The sequence below is a fragment of the Mastigoproctus giganteus genome, chromosome 10, assembly GCF_048544385.1.
Source record: "Mastigoproctus giganteus isolate SK-2022 chromosome 10, ASM4854438v1, whole genome shotgun sequence".
Classification (NCBI taxonomy): Eukaryota; Metazoa; Arthropoda; class Arachnida; order Uropygi; family Thelyphonidae; genus Mastigoproctus; species Mastigoproctus giganteus.
The window spans coordinates 75,487,858-75,514,076 of NC_143584.1; the positions used below are offsets into that span (position 1 = coordinate 75,487,858).

The 26,219-nt window shown below is 37.6% G+C and overlaps 1 protein-coding gene across 6 annotated transcripts in view; it reads right to left on the reverse strand.

Annotated features, from left to right (window-relative positions):
• Positions 1 to 26,219, reverse strand: part of Atx-1 (Ataxin 1) — a 313,804-nt gene that overhangs the window by 28,670 nt on the left and 258,915 nt on the right. For 5 of the 6 annotated variants that reach the window (XM_090382387.1, XM_090382383.1, XM_090382389.1 and 2 more), the window contains one exon: positions 4,780 to 6,866. In XM_090382387.1, coding sequence (XP_090238513.1) covers positions 4,780 to 6,846 — 2,067 coding nt within the window. In that variant the 5' untranslated portion in view covers positions 6,847 to 6,866. Of the gene's footprint in view, positions 1 to 4,779; positions 6,867 to 14,197; positions 14,352 to 26,219 lie in introns of those variants that run through there. The other variant, XM_090382386.1, reaches the window with a different exon arrangement.

Consider the following 26,219-nt stretch of genomic DNA (forward strand, 5'->3'; position numbering starts at 1 on the left):
ATGGGGGATTTTAACTTCCCAGATATTGACTGGAACTTGTGGGTTGGCCACTCACCCACACTAGTAAGACGTCTGTGGATTTATTGGATGATTGTTTTCTGCAGCAGCATGTTCGAGAGGCAACCAGAGAGGGTAATACTCATGATCTGGTTATCAGCAGTGATCATTCGTGTATTAAGAATTTGCAGATAAACGAACCATTGGTAGCAGTGATCACAGTGTACTGATGTGGGATTTACTTAAAGATATAATTACCATTAGGGGTAAAGGGTTTTTGCTTCCATAAAGGTGAGTACAGTGGTCTCAGGCAGTTTTTAATTTCTGTACAGTGGGATCAACTGACGATGTTACCAACAGTAAATTCAAAGTGGGAAGCATTCAAGGAATTAATCGTGGAAGCTACTAAAAGTTTCATACCTATTAAGAAATACTGTTCAAGGTTTAGGCCTAAATGGTTATCAAATGAACTAATGAGACTCATGACAGAGAAGAAAAATGCATGGGATGCATATAAATTATAAAGTAACTCAGAAGCCTATGGCAGATATAAGCTAGTCTGTAATCAGGTCACAAAGGAGGTTAGGCAGATTACGAGATCTCTTTGGCAAAGGATGCTAAGAAAAACAGCAAGGATTTCTTTACTTATATAAACTCTAAAAGGAAGGGGATGAATCTGATTCATCCACTTGATATCGATGGTTCGACTATCGATGATCCTGATCAGATAGCAAACAAACTAAATGAGTATTTTGCATCTACATTCACACATGAGGAATTATTAAGGTTTGAAAATGGCAGGGTATCAAATTGTAGCAGGGTGCTTAATGATTTTGTAATAACTGAGAGCAAAGTGGAGGAGAAATTGTTGAAGTTAAACATAAGAAAGGCACCTGGGGTAGTAGTAGTAGTGGCATGTGATGCAAGAAAGCAAGTGTATGAGCTTATGCAGCATCAGCCAAAAAAAAAAAAAAAAAAAAAAATCACAACGTTCCCTCCAAATGCCTGTCCAGTTCCTCCTTAAATTTATTCAACCTATCAACTTCCACAATGACAGATGGAAGTTTGTTCCAGCAATTAACCACCCGCTGGCTAAAGACAAATTTCCGCACATCTATTCTACATCTGTCCTTTCTTAATTTGAATTTATGCCCCCTTAGGTTCGTAATCTGAACAAGTGGAAGGATCCCATCAGAATTTAGCGTGCTTAACCCATTCAAGGCCTTATACACCTCAATCAGATCACCGCGCATGTGCCTAGTCTCCAGCCACTGCAATTTGCAGAACTTAAGCCTCTCTTGGTAAGAGGATCCCTTCATTCCCCTCACCAATCTTGTTACCCTTCTCTGTACACGCTCAAGTAGATTTACTTGAGCGTGTACAGAGAAGGGTGAATGGGATCTATTAAGTTATATTAAAGGGGGTGGCAGAGCATCCTTGGACTCAGGGGAGGTCCCCATGGACTGGAGATGTGCAAATGTATCCCCAATTCACAAATGGGAATCGAAGGGTGACACGAGTAATTACAGACCAGTTAGTTCAACTTCTGTTCCGGGTAAAATAATGGAGTCACTGGTTAAAGATGCACTGCAGGATCATCTAGACAAGCCTGCAGCAATAATTCACACACAGCATAGGTTTATTAAGGGAAAGTCTTATCTGACAAATTTGATAGGATATTATGATGTTGTTACAAAGGAACTGGATGAAAAAATAATTTTGATATCATATGTTTGGATTTCAGGAAAGCTTTTGACACTGTTGCGCATGGAAGACTATTGTACAAATTGGAACAGAATGGTATTAAGGGTAAGCTGCTACAATGGATAAAAGGATGGTTGAGTGGGAGAAGACAGAGGGTGGTAATCAATGGGTGCTGCTCTTCGTGGACTAATGTTATTAGTGGAGTCCCACAGGGTTCGGTGTTGGGTCCACTGTTGTTTTGTATATTTACCAATGATATTGATGAAGGTATATCAAGCTTAGGGTCGAAATTTGCAGATGATACAAAGGTTGGCAGGGTTGTTAATGACAGTAATGGCAGTGTGCTACTGCAACAGGATCTAGAAAATTTGGGCAGATGGGCTAAGAAGTGGCAAGTGAAGTTTAACCTTGACAAATGCAAAGTACTGAATATGGGTAGAGTAACCCCAGAGAAACGTACCAACTGTGTGGTACTACAGTTAAGGTGGTAGTAAATGAAAAAGACCTAGGAGTAATTCTGCAATCAGGTATGAAGTTTTCTGAGCAATGCAGACAGGCTGCAAGGGCAGGTCATGGGGTTTTGTCAATGATATATAGGAATTTTGCTAGCAGGGAAAAGGAGGTGATTGTCCCTCTGTATAAGGCAATGGTCAGGCCATGCCTTGAGTACTGCATGCAGGTCTGGAGGCCTCATTTTAGGAAGGATGTAGATTTGCTTGAGCATGTACAGAGAAGGGCAACAAGATTGGTGAGGGGAATGAAGGGATCCTCTTACCAAGAGAGGCTTAAGTTCTGTAAATTGCAGTGGCTGGAGACTAGGCACCTGCACAGTGATCTGATTTGAGGTGTATAAGGCCTTGAATGGGTTGAGCATGCTGAATTCTGATGGGATCCTTCCACTTGTTCAGATTACGAACCTAAGGGGACATAATTTCAAATTAAGAAAAGACAGGTGTAGAATAGATGTGCAGAAATTTGCCTTTAGCCAGTGGGTGGTTATTTGCTGGAACAAACTTCCATCTGTCGTGGAAGTTGATAGGTTAAAGAAATTTAAGGAGGAACTTGACAAGCATTTGGAATAAATGGCATGATTATTTTTTTTTGGCTGATGCTGCATAAGCTCATACACTTGCATCACATGCCAATACTACAGAAGAATACATAGACTGTCTTCTGTAATGTAATTCTGAACCCATTAGCCAATATCCAGGTAACAAGATGATTTGGCCCTGACATTGAATACACTGTGCTTCAGCATGTGCACATTTAAAATCCTTTAAAAAATGTAATATGCTAGAAAATTCAATTTCCTTTAAAAAAGGATATTAAATTTTCTGTGGTGGGATATAATTAGAATATCTCCGTACCTTGTTTTGAGCTTTTCTTGCTGTTGTGCCCACTGAGTTCCACCACAGTTTCGGAAATGGTGAACACATGCAGATGTTTTGAGTACTGCATCTGCTGCTGCATTGACAATACCTTTTTTTAGTGTACATCACTGCATCATTGGCAGACTCCTGGCTGACACTTTTAACGTCAAACTGTGCCTGCTGTTTTAAGGCGTCCACAGTGATATGCTTGATGACTGACATGGCCTTCTCTCAGTCAAGGCAGATCTCACAGGGAAGTAATCACTCCCATTAGGACTGTCTTCACCTTCCCGAGTAAACAAAGGGAGAGCAGACAGAAAGATTAATCACTGTAAATATATATATATATATATATATATATGCATGTGAAAAAGTTTTTTTTCTGCTATTTAGGAGGGTGAACTAATTATTTTTGAGCAAACTGTTTCATGGGCACTAACATTAATGTCTGCAACATCTTAGAAGTTATTGGGACCACTGAGACCCCCTAACAGAAGAACAGGAGAAGGTAACTGCTTCATGAGAACATCAAGATCTGCCTGGAAAATGTCAATCCTAGGTGGCAAATATACAGAACAGATATTCCTGTAACTGCCTCTGTGGTGGCAGTTACAGGAATTACTTGGAAAGGAGTATGGAAAGGAGTATCTCACAAGTGGAGCTGCCACTTGCTCACAAGTGGCAGCTCCACTTGTGAGCAAGTCCATCTCCTCCATTTGTCCCTAAGATGAACTAAGTTCAAGCCTTAGCACTGAATACTTGCTTCTGCATTCAGCAAGAGCAGAGAATAATCCCATGCTTGCTTGCTTGTTTGGTTTTTAGGAGCATTAGCAACTAAGGCCATATTGCTCCGGGATATGCAGTAGTCATTCCCTGACCTTTCTGCATCCTCCGTATTTGGTGGTGACGGGCTCGAACCCCGGTCTAATCAAGAAGCGTGTGCTACGTACTGCTGCTCCTTCCCACCTGGCTATGGAGACGCCAATAATCCCATGATGAAAAATCAAACAGTAAAGCATATGAATTTATTTGAGACTCCCTCTAACTGTACCTTTGCCGTTTGGTTTCAAATGTAATGAATGTTATCAACTTATGTAAATTAAAAATACTGAATGTATCTACCTAAGAAGTTCAACTTAAATCATAAATATCTAGTCTTCTCAATAATCCTGCATATTTTTTACTTTAATGTATGTAACTGAATCGTGATTCAGTGTTCTCCAGACATAAAGTTAGTAATTACATGTGTATACCATATTTAAATCAAATATGACCTAAGCTGTCATTTAAAAGTATGTGTTGCTCATTGCATTTATCTTTCTGGCCTCCATTTGGCTGTGTTAGGTAATGGGAGTCTCAATGAATCTGTGTTCATCGTTCCGAAAATGGGAAGTAGAAAATGAATTTAAATATACTTAAAAATATAACAAATATAATTTAGGAGAATTTGTTGAAATGATCACACCTTCAAAAAGATTAGGGTCTGGCCAAGATTAGAATAAGCATTAATTAAAAAAATTAAAAAAAAGATAATGTTTATATCAAACTGTAACCTAATAATACTCCTTAGTAACACAAGTTGAAACTTCACACAGCAAAGAGCTTTATCTCTCTCTCGCTATTTCTCTCAAATAATTTTAATTTAAGATATGTAAGTTAATCAGTAAATAATAATGGATTATACACATTAATAAATAGCAATACATACTTGCACTTCCTGTTGCCCAACAGAGAATCCTAAGCTTACAGAGTTGGATGCCATTTTTTCAATTTTAACCACAGTGCTGGAATCAATTTGCAAATCTGGACTAAGTGATGCACTCTCAATGAAATCCTCTGTGGTGAGATGCTCTACTTGTTTCAATTGTCCATTTGCTAACTGGATAATGGAACCTTTCATAAAGTACACGGGATACTGCAGAAGAGGAGGAGCATTTGAGGATGATGAATTAGATGGCTGTGCCACAAATGATGGTGGAGAAGGAGGCACCTCAGGATTGGAGACCGAAGGAGAAGATGAATGCATTTGCACAGCAGTTAGAGACGGTGAGAGTTGCCTAACATGTTCTCTATATATTGGAGTAGACGATGAGTAAGATCTATGAGGAACTGGATTAGCAAGGCGTGGCTGCTTAGGTGATGGCTGCTCTTCTCTATGTCCATGAATAGGTGGGGCTGAAAGAGGTGCATCAGCAACAACTGCAGCAGGAGGCTCAATAATACTTATACTGGGTGGTCGTAAGATTCGATGCTTCAGGCTGCCTTCTTTTCCAGTTGGAATTTTATATGATGGATGTGGTAATCCTTGCTGAAGATAAGAGGTGGGTCTAGAGGACTCTACTTCTCCTAAAGCCGGTGAATGTCCTTTACTCAACACAGTAGGTGTAAATGTTGTTGGACCACCTCCACTACCTCCAATCTGGATATCAAAAACTGGAGATGCTTTATAAGAATGTCGCCTTTCTTCAACACTTATCTGAGAGGGAGAATGTTGGTGTATGTTAGAATGACATTTATCTGAATCTTGTAAAGAAGGAACAATACATGAAGATTCTTCTGGAGATCTACTAGATGAAGTCTGAGACCTTTGCTGTGCTGGAGTACAAGGACGCGGTGATGAATAAGTAGGTGATGGAGGACCTGCTGTGTGGCTTGAGAGTGGACTTGGTGCTGATGCCTTAGAAGGTATATACCCTGGTGAGCGAGGTAGCTGAGGCTGAAGGTGAGATGTACTTACAGATTGTGTATGACTACCCATGCTAGCTAGCACTGCAGAAAATGATTCTATTTGAAAGTACTGTCGGGGCACCAAAGGTGAAGTAGCTCTTGGTGTTGATGGTGATTGAGGTGGTGCTGATGCTGGAGTAGAATGATATGAAGACCCATAATGTCCTGGATATAAACCAGAAAATGGTGGAACCCGCGAAGCTTGACTGTAGAAAAGAGAGAGATTGGTCCCACTAAGTGATGATGTTGTGTGAAGTGAAGAGTGAGGACTGGGATATTGTGAACTGTAGAGACGCTGACTATTTAGATCTCCTGGAGTGGCCACAGATACTGGAGGACGAAACAGACTTCCTGAGCTGGAATGAAGCAGTGTTGGAGGCATGGGATCAGTAGGATGAGCCAGTGGAGGACCGGCAACTGGAGGTGATAAGTGAGTAACCCTTCCATGAGTGGGTGAAGTCGGTGATCTACCCTGGGATGGAGCTCCTCTGCTACCAGCTGTTGCCACATCAGCTAACCAGTTGAGATGTTCTGCACTAGGATTACTACTTCCTGTCATAGCTGATTTTTTTGGACCATTCATCTGCACCCCTAACAACCCACATGAGAGATTGTTATTATTAGAGGAACTGCAGGAGCCAACAGTCTGAGCTCCAGTTGGAGCAATTGTATGAATTTTACTTTCTTTACCACCAGTTCCTGAAGGAAGTGATGTATGGGGAAATCTGCAGCTGGTGTTGTCTTCAAGGTTATTTGGATGTATCTGTTGACAATCTGTAGTTATTTTGCTTTTCTCAGAATTTATATCACTGTTATTGTTAGTCTTTCCTTTTGGCGAAGAAACTTCTCTTGTGGTAACTCTTTCAGGAGCTGATTCTTTTGGAAAAACTGTGGCAGTTAACCACGGATGCAACTTATAGGAATGATTTGATGATGGCAAATAAAGAGGATGAAGAGACAGAGATGTGTCCCCAAGCCCACTGTCAACAGCTAATGGCCTTGGTCTACATATAGGTGTTTGGTAAGCAGGCTGGTTCAGTGAAAGCATAGAGCTGGCACTTGAGGAACCTAAAAATAGTAACTTTATGTAAAAAGAATAATCATTTTTAAAAATAATGATTTTTAAAATATGACAGTAAATACAAAATCTAATAATTCACACATACAGCAGGGTGAACTTTTGAAGTAAGTCATGAGCTGTTTTATTATGCAGCTTGTACAGGACAACTGGGTATGTTACCTGCAGAGTGATGTTTCACCATGCATTAGCTATATTTATGTATGAATTCAATAAGTTTACTGCTGATTACCAGAATAAAACGTTTTTTATTTGTCATAAAAAATGAGTGATAGGTTTTAGAATAAAGAATTAATAACAAATTTTGTAAGCAGCTGAAGATATCTACAAGTGAAACAATTCACATATCTCAAACAAGAGTTTGACTGATTTAAAAGAGAGAAGGATAAAAGACAGTGTTATATACAATGTAGCATCTAAGCAATTTGCAAATAACTAAAATTTTTAGAGTAAGAAACATGATTCGTTCATAAAATATGACAGCTAGCTTTACAGTAAATTTTGTTGATACATTAAAATTTTGCTAAAAAAAAAAAAAAAAAAAAGAGAGAGATTCATTTTGATAAAGAATTTGAAAACAAAAAGTTCTTGACAGGATAATTCAGGATGACAGTTAAGCAACTTGGAAAAGATTAGAGTAGTAGGGTTCTTTTCTGATCTATTTTGGGTTTTCAGCCTACACAAAATGAAAACTAAGCCAATGACGACACTGTAAAGTTGTTGTTATTTGGTTTTTAGGAGCATTAGGAACTAAGGCCATATTGCTCCGGGGATATGCGGTGGCTATTCCCCGACCTTTCCGCATCCTCTGTATTTGGTGGTCACAGGCTCGAACCCCCAGTCTAATCAAGAAGCATGTGCTACGCACTGCTGCTCCTACCCACCTGGCTACGGAGGATACTACTGTAAAGTACCATAAGAACTGATAAGTCACAGCCTGAGCAGGTGATGTATCAAAAATTTCTAAACAATACAAAAACAAGAGCTGAAAACTGTTCTGATCTTTTGAGTAAAACTCAAGTAACTGGGAATATTCTGAGAAAAAAAAAAAAAAAAAAAATTCCAACTGTTAATTATGCCACGAGGAGAACGAGGTGCAAAGTGATGTAAATTGGATTTTTGAAGAGAAAGGATGGCTAAAGCTCCAAAATATCTCCATTTCCCCAACCCAATAACATATAAAAATGCACTAAATCTCAGTGAAAGTCACTGGATGGTCTTCATGTCAAAAAATTTGTACTGTATTAGAATTGTGTAAATAAATTGTAATCCAAGATTACATTTATGATTGAATCACAAGTACTAAATACTCAAAAAAAAAAAAAAAAAAAACCTAACAAAGGGTGGATCACCCCTTCAATGTGCTGAAATGGTGGGTTTAAAAAAAAAAAAAACTAGTAAAATAAGTTTAAAAGAAAATTCCTGAAATATGTACACATCACTCTGGGTTATCTGGCATGCCACTCGGTCTTTTAATGAATATGGAAGCAGTCTTTGCACCCTCCAACAAAACAATGCTCCATTTCACAAAACAAGGATTGTTAATGCATGGTTTGAACAGATTAACTTTAGAACTTTGCAGTGGCCATCACAATCTTTGGGATGACCTGGAATGCAGAATTAGAACAAAATCAAGGTGGCCTCTTTGTTGATGGATGAAGCTCAATGCTTTCAAGGAGATTAGAGCAAACTAAAACCATCTTTCTACCAGAAATTAGTAAAAGGTCTTCCAGAAGCAGTGAAGCAATCATTACAGCTAAAAACAGGCCAATCCTTATTAGTGTCTTTGAATAAATGTATTTTCTTCTTAACTATGAGTGTTCCAGGCCTTTTTATACGATGTATATTTATTTTTAAATTTAGAGAAATACATGCCTGTTTATTGGTAACTATTTCATTGTACAGGTTAAAACAAGTGCTATTAGACACATGATGCAAGAAAGCAAGCTTATATAGCATCAGCCAAAAAAAAAAAAAAAAAAAGAACAAATCTTCTAATTTCACCCATCTACTCACTCCAAATTTTGTCTAGTTCTGCCTTGAATCTATTTAAGCTATCAACTTCTACAACAACAGATGGAAGTTTGTTCCAACAATCAACCACATGCTGGCTAAGGCAAACTTCTGCACATCTATCCTACAAATGTCTTTCCTCAATTTGAATTTATGCCCTCTCAGGTGACTATTCTGAGCAAGAAGAAGCCCATCAGCATTGAGCATGCTCGAACCATTCAAGGATTTATACACCTCAATCAGATCACCTTGCAGGTGCATAGTCTCCAGACACTGTAATTTGCAGAACATAAGCTTTTCTTTGTAAGAGCAATCCTTTGTTCCAGTCACTAATCTTGTTGCCCTTCTCTGCACTCGCTCCAACAGCTCTACATCCTTCCTAAAATGAGGCCTTCACACCTGTATACAGTACAGGTGTGAAGGCCATCACACCTGTATATCAAGGTGTAGCCTGACTATTGCCTTATAAAAGGGGATAATCACCTCCTTATCTCATTGATAAGACACCATGAGCTACTCTTGCAGACCGTCTGCACTGCTCAGAAAACTTCATATCTGCCTGAACAATTATCCCCATGTCCTTTTCATTCTCTACCACTGTCAGTGTAGTACCACACAGTTGATACGTTACTCTGGGGTTACTGCTTCCCATATGCAGTACTTTACATTTGTCAATGTTAAACTTCAGTTGCCACCTCTCAGCCCATCTGCTCAACTCTTTTAGATCCTGTTGCAGCAGCATACTGTCATTAGCGTCATTAACAACCCTGCCAACCTTCGTATAGTCTGCAAACTTGGACATTAAGCCTGATATACATCGTCAATATCATTAATAAATACAGAAAATAACAATGGACCCAACACTGAGGACTTCACCAATAACATTAGTCCATGAAGAGCAGTGTCCATTGATTACCACTCTGTCTTCTCCCACTCAATCATCCCTTTATCCATAGCAGCAATTTGCCTGCAATGCCACACTGCTCCAATTTGTGCAGCAGTCTTCCATGTGCAACAGTATCAAAAGCCTTTCTAAGATCCAAATATATGATATCAAAGTTATTCCCTGCATCCGGTTCCTTTGTAACCACATCACAATATCCTATCAAATTGGTCAGACAGGACTTCCCCTTAACAAAACCATGCTGTGTTCAAGCTATAACTGAAGTCTTCTCTAGATGATCCTGCAGTGCTTCTTTAACCAGTATCTCCATTAATTTCCCTGGAATAGAAGTTAAACTAACAGGTCTGTAATTACTTATGTTGCCCTTTGATCCTCCTTTGTGAATTGGGGTCACATTTACACATTCCAGTCCATGGGTAGCTGACCTAAGCCCAAGGAAGCTCTCGTGATTATGGCTAAGGGTTTGCTTATTTCCTTTGCTGCCTCCTTTAATATAACTGAATATATCCCATTCACCCCAGGTGCCTTTCTTATGTTTATCTTCAACATTTCTCCTCCACTTTCCTCTCAGTTATTACAAAATCATCTAGCTCACTGCCAGAGTTTAATTAATAAACCTCTGGCATTCCTCTCCCTGAATAACACCTCATGTGTGAATGTAGACGCAAAATACTCATTTAGTTTGTTAGCTACCTGAGCAGGATCATCAATAGTTGAACCATTGATATCAAGTGGACCAATCTGATTCATCCCCTTCCTTCTACAGTTTACATAAGTAAAGAACTCTTTGCTATTTTTCTTTGCATCCTTTGCCAAAGATTTCTCATAATTTGCCTTTGCCTGCCTAACCTCCTTTGTAACTTGGTTACAGACCAGCTTATATCTATCACAGGCTTCAGTGTCACATGTTAATTTATGTATCCCATGCATTTTTCTTCTCTGCCACATCTCATTATTTCATCTGACATCCATTTAGGCCTAAACCTTGAACCTTTCTAAACCTTTCTTAGTTAGTATGAAAAGCCTAGCAGCTTCCAAGATTAATTCTTTGAATGCTTTCCATTTTGAATTTGCTGTTGGTAACATCATCAGTTGATCTCATTGTATAGAATTTAAATACTATCTCAGACCTCCGTAGTCACCTTAACGAAAGCAAAAACCCTTTCCTTTACCCCCGATGGTAGTTACCTCTGAGTAAATCCCACTTCATCACACTGTGATCACTGCCACCTAGTGGTTCCTTTATCTGGAGATTCTTAATGCATGAAGTATCACTACTGATAATCAGATCAAGAGATTACTCCCTCTAGTTGCCTCCTGATTATGCTGCTGTTGAAAATAATCATCCAATAAATCCACAATTATTCCCATATTAGTTCATTTCGTTCTACATTTCTGGTTATGTTCCATTTTAGGTACAGTTTGATTTTTTTTTTTTTGCATCAGAAATATTTAACTATATTAAGATCAAATAATTATTAGCACATTAGTTCGTGGAAGAGTAAACACTAGTAATACAATAAAAGAACTCTAACTACTTCAAAGAAAGGTTCACCAAAGAAGTTCTCTCAAAACAATACTACGATAGAAGGAAAACTGTTTTAAGTGCAGAACAGCATGCAGAAGTTGCAACATCTCCTAAGCCCCTCAAAAAATTACCACTGGAATTCAGATTTCCTGAAGTCACAATATATATGCATAATAAAACCAACTTAGCTTTAAACCATTTTAACCAGCCATGAATTGGAGAAAAAAAAAAAAAAAAAAAAAAAAAATTAGGAACAGAAACATGCAAAGGAGACAAACTTGTGCCCTGTTTTCAGTCTTTGACCAAGTTTTTTTTTTTTTTTTCTGATGAATGTACTTTATCAGAGTCCAAAATCAAGGAGCATATATTTCTGGAGTAAATAAAATCCACATATTCAGCAGGAATTAGAGAAAAATCTACCAAATGTAATCATCTAAGTGGTATTATCCATCACACACATTTTTTATCCACACTTCAAACCAACTGTAATCCCGTATATTCCAAGATCTAGCAAAGGTCTAGTCCGTGATTTGAAGTGGTTTTAAATATACGTGTTTCATGTTTGATAAAATAGTTGAGCCACTTCATTGCATATCAGAACATGGGAAATATATAGATTATTTTATGTCATGAAAATGGTGTCCATGCAAAATGAGAAAACATTATACCAAGTAAGACAAGCAAAACCAACATGCACCAAAGTACATAAACAAGTAGTCTCTCCCTATTGTATAAATATCAAGCCCAAAGGACTGGGTTACATTTGCCATATTCAAAGCATATTCTGGCTACCATTTCATCAGTCAGATAGAAGACTTATAGCCAGACAGAAATGTCCTTTCAAAATCCTGCTGATCCTTAACAATGCCCCTTGTCCATCCTCCTCATCTAGATGAATTACATCACAGCACTGAAGTTGTTTCTGCTACCAAACAATCTCAGTGCTGCAAACCAAAGGATCGGAGAATTACAAAAAATCCAAGGCATGCTATCTATGTAGGACATTTGCTATAATAAAGAATGACATGACCATAAAGAATTTCTGGAAGGGCTACATCTACAATGTAATAAAAAACACTGCAGCAGCATGAGAGAAGAACAAACCAACAAAATATGAATGATATTTGGAAGAACAAAATCTGTGTCCTCAGTTTGTCAACAGTTTAAGGGTTCAAAGGATACAGTTGTGGAAGAGCCCATGTCATTGATCTTGCTCATCAACTGGGTTACACACGAGTGGACCCTGAATGTCATGCTGAAAACCTCAATTCACATGGTGAAGAGTTGACAAATGAAGAGTTAAGAGAGCTGGCAGAAGATTATGGAAGACAACCAGGATAGTGATAAAGATAATTACCAAAACACTTTACCAAAAAGAAAATGGCTGCAGCATTCAAGTTTATTGCCAGAGGAATGGCAGCCATTGAGGGTATGGTGTTGTTGTTATTTGGTTTTTAGGAGCATTAGCAACTAGGGCCATAATGCTCCGGGGATATGCGGTGGTCATTCCCTGACCTTTCCACATCCTCCGTATTTGGTGTGAGGGTATGGACAGCAAGCCATCATGTCCACAAAGGTCAACAACAGCCATCCAAGATTGCCTGTTTTGTTATAAGGACATAATGCTAGGAGGGTAAAAAAAAGTGGCTGCTGCTGCACAGTCAAATCTCAACGAGTATATATAAAAGTTTGAATTTGATAGTATAAACTAGAGCTTTGGTGCTCAGTACGTTCTACATTGATTTCAATATTTGTAGAAAAATAAGATGTTTGCGTTAAGCCTTTTTAATTAACTTTTAATTGGGTTCAATTGATTCTTTTGTTTACAAATTATTTTTTACTGTAATCATTTTACGTTATATTCGTTTTAATTTCTGGAGAGTGTCATACGGAAGTGTTCTACGTATCATATTGAGGTGAATTTCTCTTATTCTTCTACAAAGAAAAGTTTGAATGAAATGATTTGAAATCATTGCCAACACCACCATACATATATGAGCAAGGCAGCACTAGGAATTAAGGCATATGGTGATCGTCTGAAAACAATATTTTATGACTTATTGTAGTATTTTATGTATTATATATTGATGAACATATAAAAAAGGAACCATACTTAATTAGCCATCATACAAACACCACCATTCACATTTAAATGATTTTATGTCATCTCCAACTTATTATTATCAGCCATATGGTGCAAGGAAGCCTTATGCTGCACCAGCCAAAAAAAAATTCCCAAGCTACCCTGAGAGAGAGAGAGAGAGTAGAAAGGAATCATCAAGAAAGAGAAGAATGATGATATCCAACTCAGGACCCTGGGTGTGCCAAGCCCATACTCACCAGATGTGATTATGGCTAGGACTGGAGACCCACTCACTTAAGTTGGGTAAGAAACATCCGCAAATATTGTTTTGCAGTTATCCTGTTAATTCTGAATATGTAGGTTTCTTTATTTGGTTGACTACTGCTAAGTCAAAAAATAAATAATCTTAATAAAAAATAAATCCATACTACTATTTGTTACTTAAAAGTGATAGTGATTCATTTCACTTATGATCACCGAAATCCAAAAGTATGAGATTTTTTTTTTTTTTTTGTAGGACACAGTAATAATTGTGCTCCATCAAAATAAACCCTATAAATATTTAACCATTTCTAACTGCATCCTATTCGAGGGTGGACACTGTTCAACAGTTTCTATTTAAAAAAATAAATAGAAAATAAACAATTGTAAAATTTATACTTTTAAAAGTAGTTCCCCCACTTTCTTTTTATTATTATTAGTCAACTGACTCGCAGATATCGCCTAAACTAGAAATAATTGTACTATAAGTAAAAACGAAAAAAGATACGTCTGGCGCAAATGAAGTGCCAACCATTTTGCGCAGTAGTTGCCAAGTTTGGTAGTAATCCCATTGTAGTACGAGCCGAGTACAATCACACACGCGAAGGCACGCACCAGGCATGCCTCCCCGGGGGTTGGCAAGCAATCCAATGACCCGCGCTCTTCAGCTAACGACAGTTCACCAGCTAAGCCAAGCAAGGCTATGGTCTGCTGCACAAAGGTGCCCGGGCCTCGCCTGCCCGCCAGCAAGGTTATGTAGCCAGTCCGTGCACCTGCATGGCTACCCTCCCTTTCGGAGAGCAGTCACTCTACTATATCTCACTTTGACGTCTCCAACAGCTGCCATGCAACGAAGCGACTGCTTGCAAAATGAGATTTTACACAAAAACCATTGCTCAGTTAGCTTAAAAGTTACGGTACAAATGCAAAGCTATCCCGACTTGCACTGCAGCTGTACGCATGTGCCGTTAGCTCAAAAGCACGTGTGGTGGTTTCTAGGTCTTTCAAACAGTATCAGTAACTTATATTTATCTACAGTATTTAAAACAAGTTACAGGATTAAGAAAGCGAAACGAAATCTATGAGAATATATTAGAATAAATATGAACGAAACAGTTTCTCAACCGGTATGGTTTCTGTACAGAACCGAGATTTCGTTCTGGAACTCGTAGAGGGCGGAACTAAAATAAATACAGTATAATCCCACCGCACTATGAAATCCTGGTTGCTAACGAGATCCCAACTTATGAGATTGAAACCAATCTGCAAAATTATATTGTTTCATATATTTTAAGCAGTCCATAAAATATTAAATGTAATAATATATTTCTATAATTAATTCATAAAATTAAATATTTTTTATATAATTCTTTTAAATTAACTTGCACTAAATTAACCTGCCCGGGACAGCCACACAGAATTAGAAGAGGATTTATATCACAGAGTAGTAATATTTTACTACTCTGTGATTTATGTTGTTCGAAAGCAATCTAGCTATTTTAAATATTGTCGAAAAGACAATGTCATAATGAGAAAAAAAATATATTTTTTAGCACTACCATTTGAATTACATATTGCTTTCTTCATAGTCAATTTTACATTGCGTTGTTGTTAGATGTTATTTGATTTTTAGGAGCATTAGCAACTAAAGCCATATTGCTCCGAGGATATGCGGTGGTCATTCCCTGACCTTTCCGCATCCTCCTTATTTGGTGGTCACTGGCTTGAACCCCGGTCTAATCAACAAGCGTGTGCTATGCATTATTGCTTCTGCCCACCCGGCTACGGAGGCGTCTCTCTCTCTCTCTCTCTCTCTCTCTCTCTCTCTCTCTCTCTCTCTCTCTCTCTCTCTCTCTCTCTCTCTCTCTCTCTCTCTCTCTCTCTACATTGCGATTTCAAGAGAAAGAGCCAAATAGTTTGTATATTCTTTTGCTAAGGGGCAAGATCGTCAAAGTGGTCTTTAAAGAAAGATTTATAAAACGGTTTTCCCTGTTTTCAAAATTGTGGATTGAATAACTATAACAAATAATTGGGAAATCCGCTAGAATCAGAAAAACATTCCTTAGCCACTTCCCGTGATGTTTATTCCCTTCTTACCCATTTGTTGCATTCATCAATTGAAGCTTGGTGGGAAAAGATGAAGAGAAATGATTCTTGAAGTTTCTTCATGCTAAAAATAAGTGGAGGAATGGGAAATCTGTCTTATATTTGTTATGTTAGTTTATTTATTATGGCACATACAAAATATAAATTTCTATTTTAACTTTTAGCATTAGCAGAGGCATATGATGCAAGAAATCAAGCATATATATCATCAGCCAAAAAAAAAAAACCTTCCCGTTTCATTCATCCATTCACTCCAAAAATTGGTCTAGTTCAGCCTTGAATTTACTTAAGCTGTCAACTTCCACAACGACAGACAGGGGTTTGTTCCAGCAATCAACCACCCGCTGGCTAAAGGAAATTTCCGCACATCAATTCTACAACCGTCTTTCCTCAATTTGAATTTATGTCCCCTCAAGCGGGGAATCCGAGCAAGATGAAGAATCCCATCAGCATTGAGCTTGCTCAAACCATTCAAGGCCTTATACACTTCAATCAGATCACCTCGCAGGTGCCTTTTGCAGACGCTGCAATTTGCAGCACTTAAGCCTTTCTTGGTAACAGCAACCCTTTGTTCTACTCACTAATCTCGTTGCCCTTCTCTGTACTCGTTCCAGTAGCTCTACATTTTCCCTAAAATGAGGCCTCCAGATCTGTATGCAGTACTAAAGGGGTGGCCTGACCATTGCCATATACAAGGGGATAATCACCTCCTTATCCCTGCTAGCAAAATTCCTGTATATCATTGAAGAAAAGGCACCATGAGCTACTCTTGCAGCCCGTCTGCACTGCTCCGAAAGCTTCATATTTGACTGCACAATTAATCCCCCCCCCCCAGATTTCTTTCATTCTCCATTACCCTGAGTGTAGTACCGCACAGTTGGAATGTTACCCTGGGGTTATTGCTACTCATATGCAACACTTTACATTTCTCAATGTTAAACTTCAGTTTCCACCTTCAGTCCATCTGCTCAACATTTCCAGATTCTGTTGCAGTAGCATACCATCCTTACTGTCATTAACAACCCTACCAACCTTCGCATCGTCTGAAAACTTGGACGTTCAGCCTGATATATCTTCATCGATATCATTGATAAATACAGAAAACAAAAATGGGTCCAACACCAAACCCTGGGGAACTCCACTAATAACACTAGTCCATGAAGAGCAGTGTCTATTGATTACCACTCTGTCTTCTCCCACTCAACCATCCTTTTATCCATTGTAGCAACTTGCCCTTAACGCCATACTGCTCCAACTTGAACAGTAGTCTTCCATGTGCAACAGTATCAAAAGCTTTCCTAAAATCCAAGTGTATGATATCAAAATTATTTTTTGTATTCAGTTCCTTTGTGACCACATCGTAGTATCCAATCAAATTGGTAAGGCAAGACTTCTCCTTAACAAACCCATGCTGTGTCTGGATTATAACTGCAGTATTGTCTATATGATCCTGCAGTGCTTCTTTAACCAGTGACTCCATTATTTGCCCTGGAACAGAAGTTAAACTAACAGGTCTGTAATTACTCGTGCCAACTTTCGATCCCCCTTGTGAATTAGGGAAACATTTGCACATCTCCAAGTCCGTGGGGATCTCCCCTGAGTCCATGGATGCCCTCATAATCATCGCTAAGCTCCTGCTTACTTCATTTGCTGCCTCCTTAAATATAACTGGATAGATCCCGTTCACCCCAGGTGCCTTTCTTATGTTTAACTTCAACAATTTCTCCACCACTTTGCTCTCAGCTATTACAAAATCATTTAACTCCCTGTTAGAGTTTGATAAGCTTCTGGCCTCCACTTACCGATCGAATTCCTCATGCGAACGTAGATGCAAAATACTCATTCAGTTTGTCAGCTACCTGAGCAGAATCATCAACAATTTAACCATCGGTCAAGTGTACCTTTCAAAAGGAAGTCTAGTTTCTTTTTTTTTTTTTTTTTTTTGACAGTATCTTAAAGTGGACAGCAATAAACCACAAGACATCTATAATAGTTTGAACTAATAATAAAATATAAAAATTTCTTGATGACAGTGGGGACAAATTCTCCCTTGCCATCCTGATTTTTTCAGAAATTTATTTTATTTCATTCTCATATTACGTTGTAAACGGGAGTGTTACCGGCAAAGTCAGCATTCAGGCATTCTACTGAATATCTAATCAATGTATGAAATACGCCGTATGATACTGTTATGTAGGCGAATCACAGTTCGACTTTTATACATATTGGGAAAATATTATTCACCCCTTCCCCATATTTTACAGTGAAGGAATTGGAAAGGAAAAAAGTAAAAAATTCTTGTTTTAAAAGTAAAAATTTCTTGAAAGGAAAAAAGTAAAAAATTATGTTTTTATATTGTTTTATTTTGAATTATCGGATATATATATGTGTGTGTGTGTCGAAATAAAAATAATATATATATAATATTTAAAATATTTTAAATGTTATATATATTTTTTTCAGAAAATATATTGAGTTTTCAATATATTTTCAATATATATTTCCACAGGTTCCTATGGTACATCTGTTTTGAGTTTACTTCCAGAGATCCCCACGCGCGGCGGCTTCAACTCTCGACGCTGTAAACTAAGGAGTGGAGCATCTCCTTCAGTGCTATCTTCCTTGATCCAAACAAAACTACTAATGTTTTCGTGGAATAACCTTTCTTTCCGTTACAACTATGTGCCCAATCCTTTGACACTATCTCAAGTGTCAGAGGATTAGTACACGTTTTGGTATTGCGTGTACACGCATTACGATCGGCATCGCAGGTACGATGCAAAAAATAAATGAAATTATATTTCATTTATATATCAAAAAATAAATGAAATTATATTTCATTTATATTTTGCATCGAAATGGCAATGAAAGTTGTTAAACGTGGTAAGATAGTTGTACCGATTTTTTTTCATAGTCATAAAATTACATGGCTATTAAATTACATGTAATTTATGAAATTCACATTTGTTGAGAAAGCTGTCTTAACAAATGTGAATTCGTTGACAGTTATGCCACGAATGCTGTGAAGACATTAGTGACAGTGACTAGAGAGCAATCCTGCTATGGCAAAAGGGCATAATCATCCATCCAATACTGAAGAAATAAAAGTAGAAGAGCATTTGGGAAATAAAGATAAAGGGTCAAATTCTGGAGCTGGTCCGATCGAAATTTATACAAAAGAAATATCGAGATTAAGAACTTCAATTAAAACGAGTATGCTCGATCTGCAGAAAAATAAATTCAAAATCAAAAGCTGAAAAACGAGCCGAACGATTCTAAGAGTTTGAATTAATTAAAAATTGAAGACGATTGTTCTACCACAGGTGAATTTTTTTTTTTTTTTTTTTTGCTTAATGAAAATGGAACAGGTGCGAAAGAGCGCATTGTCATTTTTACAACCATAGTGTCATTTTAAAATTATTATTAAAAAAAAAAAAGTGAATAAAGCCAATGGCTTATCATCCTGTGATGTAGGTGGACAGCTGCACCAGGGTTCTGAATTCGTGGAGTGGGAAGGAATCAATAAAAATGACCTTGAGGGTCAATAAAGTAGCGTTGTACCAGGGCTCAAGCTCGTGATGATACGCCACTGATTAGAGCTACAGCACTAGAACTACATTATGTTTTTCTAATTCTGTGCGCAGTTAAACCTATTATTGCTTTTGCAAGTGAATAGCTTTAACTGTCCTAACAGTCCTCGACAAGAGCTCTATTCATTTCTTAGCCTACAGTGTAAACAGGTGGCTGGATTCAGACATTTGCGTAATTGCTCTGTAATTGCCAGTTGAAAGACCAAGTATTCCGAGAAACAAAGATAGGCAGAAGGAGGGTTAAAAACAATAAACGCTCGATTACCTGTGTAGAGATTACTGTGGTTAGTAGACACCCAACGGTCATGCACCTGATTATTCCTGCAGGTGGGGCTAACGTATATTCCAAATAAGTACCATGCTGATATACTGTATATTTATCTAATTGTTTCATTTGTTCAACACACACTAATACAGAAGTTCGTCTCGGGAATTCACGACCCACAGGCAAAGGTGGCAGTACGGTATGATACGGCCGTGAGTACGGTTCGAAATTATGGTACGATGTATTTTGCAAGGTACGGTACAAAAATACAGGATACAAAAAGTACCATAGCCCTTTTCGGACCTTAGTAGGATTAGCAGTAGCAACAAATGATGCAAGAAGCATCAACCAAAAAAAAAAAAAAAAAAGAAAGAAGTCCAATTTTTCCATCTAATGATCTGTCAAATTCAAAATAATGCACTTCCATAAACCACATGAAAGTTTGTTCACCCATAGTGATCGTCGATCACTATGGGTGGACGAAAATTTTCACACATCTAACCATACTTTTTCAATTTTAGGTTCCTTTACGTGTATTGTCCCGAAAAAGAGCAAGGATACCATTAACATTTAGTTTATTCAATCCATTTAAAGCCTTAAACATTTCAGTGAAGTTTCCTTTGCAGGCGCTAGTTTTCAAACGCTGCAATTTTCAGAACTCAAGTCTTTTATGGTAAGAGTACCCTTCTGTGTCTCGACTAAATAAATAAATAAATAAATTTTCTGTTTATACTCCGGGACGATCAAACCGTCAGGAGTTCACAAGATAGACAGAATACAAGAAACAGCACCGTATTCAGCAGTCACGGGCTTGAACCCCGGTCACTCAAGGCACATGTACTTATGTACCCCCGCGCCTGACCACTAGGCTACGGCGGACTAATATTGTGGCTCTTCTCTGTTCCTTTTCCAACAGTTCCACATCCTTCCTAAAATGGAGCTTCTACCACCTATATGCAGTACTCAAGATGCGGCCCAACAATTTTCTTTTACATGGGATAATAACTTCATTGTTCATGCTGGCAAAATTCCTGTATGCCATTGACGGAACCCCATGAGCTGTCCTAGAAGCCTGTCTACATTACTGCTCAAAGAACTTCATGTCGGCCTGTAACAATTACCCCTAGAGATAGGTGGCGTAGTGATGATTGTGTTAAATGCCTATGGAATTGTGCTCCTTTTTTTAATGTATAAGCGTGGTTTAAAGAGTAGTTACGTTTATAAAATATATGACATGGATAGAGATAACTTCGGTGAGTAATAGGATAAAATTTTATTGCAGGTATTGAAGAGACACACAAGATATCGGTGTCTGGAAATTGTTTTCGAACTCTAATAGCGACATATATAGACCATAGCCTCATGGGCTTAACATAGAAGATTTTCCCTTGTGAAAATTCCCATAGACTTTACATTGTCCCGTTGAGATAACATTACGCAAAATGGAGACTTGTTATCTTATTACCTTGTAAATTTACTGGCTTTGGCGTAGCCCCCTTTAGGGAGAAGCCATTAAATATTTATATGTCACTATATACTGTGACTATATCAGTCTTTATTAGTTAGATTTCACATTTACATTTTGGAAAAGTCCGATAAGTTAACATGAGGCTAGTTTTGGGCTACTTTTAAAGAAACAAAAAGTAGCTATATCTCTCTTAATTTTGGAGTTGAGTATCTTACTTTGGAGGAAAAGAATCTACTTGAAATTACTCATTTCGTAAATAATTGTGGCGCCCCCTGTCCGTTAGGGGCTGAGACCCGTAAACCAACCCTGGTCTATATAGACATATATTGTTACACTGTTGAAATGAATTGGTTGTTGTTGTCTAAATTACTTGTCTAATTAACATAATGTCAGAAGAAGACCGAGATATTACTTGGTCTCAGGAATTTGAAGCATATTCATCTTCTTCTTCTTCTTCTGAAGCATATTCTTCTTCTGTTGATTTTGCAACAAAACAGGTGTTTCCTAACAAAGAATCTTTTCAGACACCAGTAAACAATAAAGGTAAAAGGAAATCAAAGACCCCTAAAACTGTTGCAAAAGGGGAAAAAGAAAACTAAACTTGATAAAACAAAATTGGATAAAAACAAGACTTTGAATGATGAAGAAGATAAGAATCGCCAGTCTCTCGTTAAAGAAGTTCAAGCTAGCACAAACTGTGCTAGCTCGAACAGTGAGGGCCGAGCTAGCACAGTTTGTGCTATCTCGGCTCTCACTACATAGCCCTCACTGTTCTTGTGCCGAGAACAGTGAGGGCTATGCAGTTCTTGATTCCCCAAGTGGTACAGGGGATAAAATAGTTAATGTTTGTAGTAGGGAGGAACAAGGGATTTCTTTTATAGATGGTTTGAACCTCGGAGGATCATTACATGCCTTGGAGGTGTATGTGACATTGGCTAAGATAAGGTCTTTAGGAGAAATAATGTCTAAAGAGTCAAGTAAAATAACAAAACCAGTGTCTAATAGAATTTATAGTCTCTGGGCTGACATGGAGGCAGTGACCACAGCTTTGGTTGTCGACAATGAGCGCCTCAAGGCACGAGCTAGGGATCTGGGGAGAGTGCTTCTCAAATAAAAGAAATGTTAGATTGCCAGATTGAACTTCATAAGAAGTCTTATGCACAGGTAGTGTGACAGGATCTCAACTTGGTTGATCCCATTGTCATCCAGAATAAACTAAGATCCAAGCAGAGGACTAAGAGTGCAAGTCCGGATAGATCCTTATCAGTTCCTAGAGGTGTGCCTGATCCTCAGAATCTGATTATTTTTAGGCCCACTGAGGACTCTTCATTGAGTTCGAGTCACGATATAAAGCAGAAGGTGACTCAAGTCATTAAGCGTGACCACAAGGAGATGAAAGTAAAAGGTATTCGTCTCCTTAGGAATAGGGGGATCCTTGTGGAGACCACAAATTCGGTGGATGCTAATAGGATCTATTCTGCTTTGAAAGAGATAGGTCTTACAATGGAGAAACCTCGGTTATCTGATCCAACAGTGTTAATATATGGTGTCCCTCGGGAATATGCTAAGGAGGAAATACTTAATGATCTTTTTGTTAAAAACTTAAAAGACTAATCTTTCTCGCAGGATGAAGTTAAAGACGAAATGACTTTCAGATTTAGTTCTGGATCGGGTGCAAAGGTGGTTAATTAGGTGGTTGGATTTAGTCCTCGCATGATGCAGTATATTTTAGATAGCGATAGAATGTATCTAGGCTTTACATCACACAGGTTCCGTAAGTTTACGATTATAAGCAAGTGTTTCCGTTGTTTGGGGTGTGGCCACTCGGCACAATTTTGTTCACATAAGGCAGTTTCTTGTGGACACTGTGCAGAGGGTGGTCATGTCTACAGAGATTGTCCCCATAAAGAAGACTCACCAAAATGTATCAACTGAAAAAGACGTGGTAGAGATTACAATCATTCTGTAAGGGATGCCAAGTGTCCAGAATACTTAAAAGCGGTACAACTTACGGACAGCAGAACCAAACATGAGTGATAACGGTTCAAATTCAAAAATAGCGTTGGCCGATAAGAACCCAATTTTAGGTAATATTATATATGGGGATAAAAGTTCTTCAGATAAATGGTCAGTGCTGCAGAGCAGCAATGGATGAGATTAGAATAACAGCATTTTAAAATAATTTTGATATTATTGATATAGCATACAGGAACCCTTTCATTCTTTGCAGGTAGGGGACTGATTGAAATTTATCCTCATATCTTAGTTAATTTGTATAATAAGTGTTTACTTCAATGTACCTTTCCAGGAATCTGGAAAGTTGGTTTGATTAAATTAAAATTGAATAGCAATTTCGGTACTCATCTTGTGTAAATCTGCAATAAATTTATTAGTAGATGGTGGTTAAATTTAGGTTGGAAGGTGCATTAAAAAGAACTAAGGCGGGGAGAATGGGGTGAAAATATTTTAAACAGATTTTAAAATGAGCGCAAGGAAGTAGAAATTCAGCTCTCCAATCCTTGGTTGTCGTAAAGAGGTTAAAGGACGCAAGTGAACCTCTTTAACCTCTTTACGACAACCAAGGATTGGAGATCTGCATTTCTACTTCCTTGCGCTCATTTTAAAATCTGTTTAAAATATTTTCACCCCATTCTCCGCCTTAGTTCTTTTTAATGCACCCTTCCAACCTAAATTTAACCATCGACTAATAAATTTATTGTAGATTTATACAAGGTGAGTACCGTTTTTTAAGCACTTGCTATTAAATTTTAGTCAGATTCATCTAAAATTATAAGATTACTATAATTTCACTATTTTATTAAATTATTATCTAAGCCAGGTAAACAACTAAATGACCCATGAGGATATAGGCCGATTTCGTTGTTGACCAATCTTGGCAAAATGTTTGAGAGGCTGCTAGTTTTAAGACTTGGTCAGCTTATGGATCGAGTTGGATTGATGTTGCCACATCAATACGGCTTTAAGAGAGGGCATTCTACGGAGATGCCATTAATGACTTTATGAAATTTACTAGTCATACAATGGATAAGTATGTGTTACTCTTTTATAGACTTTACTGGAGCCTTTAACATGGTATGGCAGACAGTATCTTGTTTGCTTTAAGGGGAATAGTGTTCAACATTTTTGTACAGAACGATACAAAGTTACCTAACCGGTAGGAAAATTATTCTTAGGTCCAAACATTTAAAGTTTGAAAGGAAGCCTTTGAGAGGGTGCCCACAGGGGTCTGTACTGGGCCAACTTTTTTGGAATTTAGTGCTTAATTTATGGCTAGATCAAACAATGTAAAATGTGCATAAAATTGCTTATGCAGATGACTTGGTGTTGTGTGTAACAGTTAAATCCAGATCTGTGCTAGAAACAAAAGTGGCCCAGGTTTTAGATAGTTTAGTGCTATGGGCTGATTTGCATAAATTATTGATTTCCACAACCAAATCCGTTATGATATTACTTAAGGGGAAATTAAATTACAGTCGACCACCCAAAGCTTTAATTAAAGAGGTTCAGATTCCTTTAGTATCAGAAGTGAAATACTTAGGTATAAGAATTGATGACAGGTTGTCGTTTTTTCCTCATTTAAACTATCTGCATGAAAAAAGTCAAAAAATTTAGTTCAGCTATAATTCGGTTGACCAGATCAGACTGAGGATTAAAAAGGGGGGTTTTAAACTTGTACTACAAAGCAGTATTTTTACCCATAGTTGCTTATGGGGCATCAGTATGGTATTTTAAGAGTTACAAATGTTAAATTTAAGCAGAAATTGTTATCTATACAGCGTTCAATGCTTTTACCTTGTTGCTAATTATGCAACAGTCTCGACCAATGCCATGCAGGTATTGGTTGGCCACTTGCCATTAGACATATATTGTGTATCGGGCACTTTGCTATTATATTAAAAAAGGTGAAGACGTTACCTTATTATTATTATTATAATTAGCCCTAGGGTGCAAGGAAGCCTGAGGCTTTTGCTGCACCAGCCAAAAAAAAAAAAAAAAAATTCTGAGTTCTTGAACATTACTCCAGATCTTACTATTGGTATGGCTAAAGCCAAGAAGAACATTCTGACTGAACCGGTTCATATCTGGCAACAGAGATGGGATAACAGTGCAACGGGAAAAGTGACAAGATTATTTATTCCCCCCCCCCCCCCGTTTTTTTTTTTTTTTTTGTTAGTGCATCGGCTTCTGTGGCCATAATGCACCTCCCAAGGTTTTTGCACTACTCTGATCCAAGCCCGAGATGGGATTCGAACCCGCGACCTTTTAGGTTGGCAGGCAGGCACTCTACCCTCCCGGCTATCCCGGTCGGCTATATCTTTTAATTTTGATAATAAGCATAACAAATGGTTTTATCCAGTTAGGGAAATGTCGTACATTTTAACTGGCCACTGGGTCATTAAATTATAAATGACATTATTTCGGCCTGGTAAGTTCTCCTTTGTGCACTTGTGGTCAACTAGAAACTTGGAATCATATATTATATGACTGTTGTTTATATACTGAACATAGAGATAGGTTAAAATTAAAGTTAATAATTTAATTAGTGGTAATGAAAGTGATTATATTGTCAAACAGGTAAAATTTGATGCATTACAAGAATTTTGTGTAACTGTTTTCCAACGGAGAAGACATTGGATTAGACCAATGCTTACAAATTAGGCTTGTTATTTATTAAGGTTACTTGTCACTCACTGTATGTTGTGTGTGTGTGTGTGTATATTATTATTACTCACTGTATATTGTGTATATATATATATATATATATATGGGATAGTTCTCCCAGTGTCCTTTTTTTTAAATTTTTTATTTATTATATATATTTTTTTGTTGTGTGTTTGAAGGACATGGGGTTGGGGTTGTTGGATCCCTCCCCATGTCTATTTTTTTAACGTATTTTATTTTTATTATTTTTTTTCATTATTTTATTTATTATTTTTTAAATTTTATTTATTATTTTTTAAAATTTTATTTATATATTTTTATTATTATTTTTTTAAAATATATTATTTTGTTATTGTTCTTTATTTTTTTCTCTTATTTTATTTATTTATTATTATTTTTTTTTTTTTTGCTGGCTTCCGGGTTTGGATCGCTGGCACCACCG